Below are 5,389 nucleotides of genomic sequence, written 5' to 3'. Positions count from 1 at the left end.
GGCCTTTAGGTGTAGGAGGGAGGTGGGGTTTGTCCCCCGTGTCCCTGTCCTGGGAACAGTCCTCTCTGTGGCACACCCCAAGGGTGCTGTGTTGGGTCTGAAATCTGTCTTTAAAGGCAGCAGCGTTTTTAATTCTGTATTTTTGTTACAGCCCTGCGCATAGTGTGAAAGAGCCGTGATTCCAAAGTTTAAAGGCATATCCTACGTTAGATATTGTTTATGTTTTGGCATAAACGCATTTTTTGTTGTCCAAATGGCATTTTTGAGCAGTAACAGTAAGCAAATACTTTTCAGTTTGCAGTGAAAAGCCACGTGAAAAATAGTTGAAAATGCCTCCTTTCAGTGTTTATGAAATGCTGGTGTTCTGCGCCCTCTTTAATGCCGAGGAAGGCAGCTGTCCTTTGTAGCAGTAATACAGAATGTATTCATTATGACTGAGAATAAAGCCTGCGTTGTGCTGCCGTGTGTTAACACTGTCCTCTCTCGTGGAGTCCAGCCAGTGCTGGTGAGCCTGTTCAGTAGCCTCACAAGTGCTGTCTCAAGTACTTGAATTTTAATGCTGTCAGATGTAATATCTTCAACTGATACCAAAACAAACACTCCTGCTAATGTCTTTTCTGTCTCTCGCTCTGCTTTTTTTTCTCTTCCTCATTTCTTTGTATTGTTTTGTTGAGAACTTGTTTGACCAGCACTGCAGCAGCAGCAGGGTGTTATTGATAGAAAGTTAGCTCTGTCAATCCACGCCCTAACAGCTCTCTTTAATGTTGCAGCTCTCTCTGCCTGTGAATTGAGCTTTTTTCCAACTGAATTGCACATTGGTTTAGTTCATAGAATCATAGAATGGTTTGGGTTGGAAGGGACCTTAAAGACCATCTAGTTCCAACTCCCCTGCCGTGTTACTCTTAATCGTTTTGTGTTTACATTGTGCTGGAATTCAGATTCAGTCTAATCACTTGGCAGATACTTAACAAGGAACTGTAAATCAGGTCTATAACTCAGTGTCCTTCAGACTTTGGCTCTAAACACAGCGGCTGCAAAGCAGGAAAGTGCAGATAAGGTATAAATGAAGGTGGCTATCGGAAGATACCGGTGAGTTCGGAAATGTGCAGGCCGTGACAGCTAAACCTGACTTCTCTTGCAGATTGATAGGCAGCAGTTTGAAGAGACTGTCCGAACGCTGAATAACCTCTATGCAGAAGCTGAAAAACTTGGGGGCCAATCTTACCTTGAAGGGTGTCTTGCCTGTCTGACCGCCTATACCATTTTCCTGTGCATGGAAACGCATTATGAAAAGGTGCGCTGCTTTTGTTTACCTCGTTACTTGGAAGGCACTAGGTCTCGGGCTTCAGTCAAAGCCTTATTTCTTGGTCGGTTTTCTGTGACTTGCACCACTGTTGTACAAATTCCATGTAGCGTCTGGATCTTACCGCAGTGGTTTCACACGTACATCAGACACTTGGCTGTATGCTGGAGTAACGTAACGATCGCTTGTGCTTCAGCGGGGTCACGCATGTTCTGTCTCCTAGCTGTGTCCTTTGTTCTCCTAATGCTGCGATGGCTGCTGCTGCTGGGGCTCCGACTTGAATGTAACTGTGACTTCTGTGCTGTTCTTTTACCAGGTTCTAAAGAAAATTGCCAAGTTCATTCAGGAACAGAATGAGAAGATCTATGCTCCTCAGGGCCTCCTTCTGACAGACCCCATTGAAAGAGGACTAAGAGTTGTATCCTTCCATGGTTTCTTAGACTGCCTCCTGCCTTGTCCTTCTACAATGTGCTCAGTGTGGGCACCCTCTGGTCGTGCTTGATCTGTGATAGGGGAGAATATGTGATTAGTCTCGTTACTCTCCGTTGTGTGCTGTTCTGTGGTCAGATTTTAGTATGCTAACATCTGTCACATCAAAAGACAATGAAAATGCAGTTTTTGGAATCTATCCTTTGAGGTTTCCTTGAAAACCAAGTTCTTCCAGATGCTTCCTCTATGTCAATGACCTGTAAAAATGCAGTTTGTCAGACTGGAAACAAGTGATCAACTTGGTAGGATAGGAATTGATGACCTGAAAGCAAAAGGTGGCTGTTTCGTTTGAAACAATCAGCTCAGGTCCTGGTGAAGATTTGGCCATATGACATCACTCTGATACCAGCCTGGCGCTTGCTCTTGCTTCTAGCATGGCTAATTTCAACCTTTTTTCTTCAACTCTTGAACCACACTGCAGGCATTTTATCTACTGATTACCTTAGTGAAGACCCCGCATGGCAAATCTAGAGGTAGAATGAGTAACACCTATCATTTTTTGAGAATATTGAAACCAAAGCAACTTGAAACAGAGAATGACAGTTAAATGCATGCCAAGGCTAACTCCTTGCAGTTGGGTTCTCTCAGTGTTTCAGTAGCTTACAGCTGTCACCTACATGACTCAATATATTTTCCACATTTTTCTGTGTGTACACCTCCTGGGAAAAAGATACTCCACTTGAGTAAAAGCATTCTCAGTCTGGTTAATGACTTTCTACCTGAAGTGCAGAAGTATTAAGTTTTGTCTAGGGTATAGCCCTAAGGGTTAACAGGAGGTGGCGAGGCTCACAAACCCTCAATGTGGAGCCTCTTCTGTTCTTCTTCTCGGAACAGTCCTGGGCTGCGTAGACCCAAGACCTGACCTGACAGCCCTTTCTTACATGTCCTTTTCCATTTGCTTTGTAGCTCTGAAACTAGCCTTGAAACAGCAGGTATGAAGCAGAAAGATACAAGGTTCTTAATGTTTTTCTGCCTTTTTGTTTTGTTTTCATAATATTTTTATAGTATGTTTCCGTAACAGCTTTTCTGTGCAGATTGAAATTACCATTTATGAAGACAGAGGTATGACCAGTGGAAGATAAAACTGTGGAGTCTCAGGTACATGTTAACCTTATACTGGATCAATCTCAAGCTGTTTGCTATGCCCAGAGGGGTAAACTCTGTCATACTGAGAGTATTTATCCCACTGTGGTATGTAATCAAAGGCTGCTCACATAAATCTTGTGTGGACTAGGTTTTCTGAATAAGTAGAAATATCAATGCTTTGCATTATGCCACCAAATGTTAATACAGGTCAGGTGATTTTTCCAAGGGCAGGGAGTGACAGGACAAGGGGTAATGGGTTTAAACTGAAAGAGGGAGATTGGGATTGGACGTCAGGGAGAAATTCTTCCGGAGAGGGTGGGGAGGCACTGGGACAGGTTGCCCAGAGAAGCTGTGGCTGCCCCATCCCTGGGAGTGTCCAAGGCCAGGCTGGATGAGGCTTGGAGCAACCTGGTCTAGTGGAAGGGGTCCCTGCCCATGGCAGGGGGGGGGACTGGAGGGGCTTTAAGGTCCCTTTCAACCCAAACCATTCCATGATTCTATGATACCAGATTTACTTTTAGAGGAAATTGAGATCTCGATTGTGTAAATATGCATTAACATAACTTGTGCTGTATTATGTCCAAAACTGTTCTCTTTTTTGTAGATAAAAGAAACTTATTTATTCTCAGGAAGTCTTTCTGTCATAAGATTCCAAGCAGGCAAACTTAAGGCTAAACCTTAAATCTAGACTTCCACTTCTGTCTGAAAACGTCCTTCTTTATTTGGTTATTAGTGCCTGGGGTGTCTGTTGTATTGCACTTGTGTTCTGCCGTTGGAGTAAGTTTGTGTTTTTCCAACTTCATCTACTTGGCACAAGCCATTTGTCTTGACTCATTTCAGAATATTGGACTGTCGCTCTGTCCTGTGCAGCGGCAGAGGATGTGACTCTGGCTAATAGGTGGTGCAGCTAAGGACTTCTAATGATCTCTGCAACATCTGTGTAAATTCAGAGGAGCTCTGCGGTCTCCTGCTGTGTTTGAGATCTTATCCTACCCAATAGTTTTAAGTGGAAAAATCTTTGCATGACTCTGTCCCTGATCTATTCTAGCATACAAAAACTCTTTATTGCAGTTTTTCAGTTGGATGCTGTATCCTTACTCATTCAGTAAACTTAGTTTTCACGATATTGCATGGCACAGTCACACCGTGAAAAGAGTGCTCAGAGTACTTGAGAGAAGCTAAAATAAAGGATCGTGCTAATTGCATGCAGCATAAAACTGCAAAATTGCTATTTCCAAAACACCTGTTGAACTTACGTTAAGCTTTGCTTTGGGAAAGAACAAATTTGAACTGGCTTCCTTGTCTTGGGTACTCTGCAGAGCCTGGGACGTTAGTTTGGTTGTTGGCAATGTGTGCAGGAAAAAGATTGGCAATATTTATGCCGGTTACGTAGAAAGAAACAAAGAAGTAAAGGTCTGTGTTTCCTGTTAAACAAATAAAATGCGGAGTGTTGGCTTCCCTTTCTCCTACTTTCACCACAGCATGTGGTAACCCTACTTTTCACACTACGCACCTCCAACGATAACAAAATATAGCTATGTAAAGGTTTGCCTAGGATTTTGTTGGTTTTACTCAGTTTCTAATAATACGAAACTTCTTTTCTAGCAGATATCTCACCAGTGGACTTGATGTATCGAAGCTCCCCTACCTCCTACTTCAGAGCATCATTCCTTTCTCTGCTGCCAGATCCACAGTGCCATCTACTACAAGGACTAAAACTTCCTAAAACTGCTCCACATGGGATGACCTAGCTGGTCAGCATCCATTTTGTGGCAAACTTCTAAGCAATGAGATCACTTTTTAGGTTTTTGTTTGTTATTTTTCCAAGAAAAAGCAGAAGTGGTAAAGCTACGTACTCTTCTGAAAGAAAGGGGGCACCTAGCCCAGCAGAAGCCTAGTGTTAGTCACGTACATGCAGTGCTGTTCCTCCCTAGTTCTTAAACCCTTCTGTACGGCAAGCGGGCTTTGGAAATCTGCAGGTCAGAGTTGGGAACTTTCCAGAAACGAAGCCTTCTCTCCAGTTCCGTATTGGAGTGAGGGGATACACGGTGCCTCTGCCTGGCCAGAAGTGACTCGAGGCAACGAGCGTTTTATGTTTCCTGTGCTGATTCTCGTGGAAAACCAGAAGGCAAAGCGTTATTTGTTTTAATGTTTTGGTTGTTCCTAGAAAGGGGAGGAATAGCCGGACTTTAATACTGGTGTTTTTTCTACTGCTGTATCTGTGCTGTTATTGCATCTGTCAGTGCTCACCAGAAGAGGGGGTCTAGTCACTCATAAAACAGTAAGTACAATAAAATGGATGCTGAACCAATAAACATAACAATTCCCACCTTACTCTGATTAATATGTGAAGTGTAAAACCGTTTCTTTATGGATTTATTATATATAATTTATAGGAAAACACTGAGTTGACAAACTGTTAGGTGTTGTGTAAGATGGTTTCTTAATTCTGTCTGCTGGCACACTATTGAAAAGTAGAACTGTGCGTTACTTAGACTCCACCGCACCAGT

At 43.0% G+C, this 5,389-nt stretch overlaps 1 protein-coding gene across 1 annotated transcript; it reads left to right on the top strand.

Annotated features, from left to right (window-relative positions):
- Positions 1 to 1,141: 1,141 nt before the first annotated feature.
- Positions 1,142 to 4,853, top strand: GOLGA7 (golgin A7; the record flags this gene model as incomplete). The annotated part of the gene is made up of 4 exons (XM_010157268.1): positions 1,142 to 1,294; positions 1,620 to 1,721; positions 2,827 to 2,890; positions 4,484 to 4,853. Coding segments are annotated over 3 exons (303 nt in total), but the record flags the coding sequence as incomplete, so codon positions are not given.
- Between the last annotated feature and the right edge of the window lie 536 nt (positions 4,854 to 5,389).

Source organism: Eurypyga helias, unplaced genomic scaffold (genome assembly GCF_000690775.1).
Source record: "Eurypyga helias isolate BGI_N326 unplaced genomic scaffold, ASM69077v1 scaffold38288, whole genome shotgun sequence".
Lineage (NCBI taxonomy): Eukaryota > Metazoa > Chordata > Aves > Eurypygiformes > Eurypygidae > Eurypyga > Eurypyga helias.
This window is presented reverse-complemented; position numbering and strand designations above follow the sequence as displayed.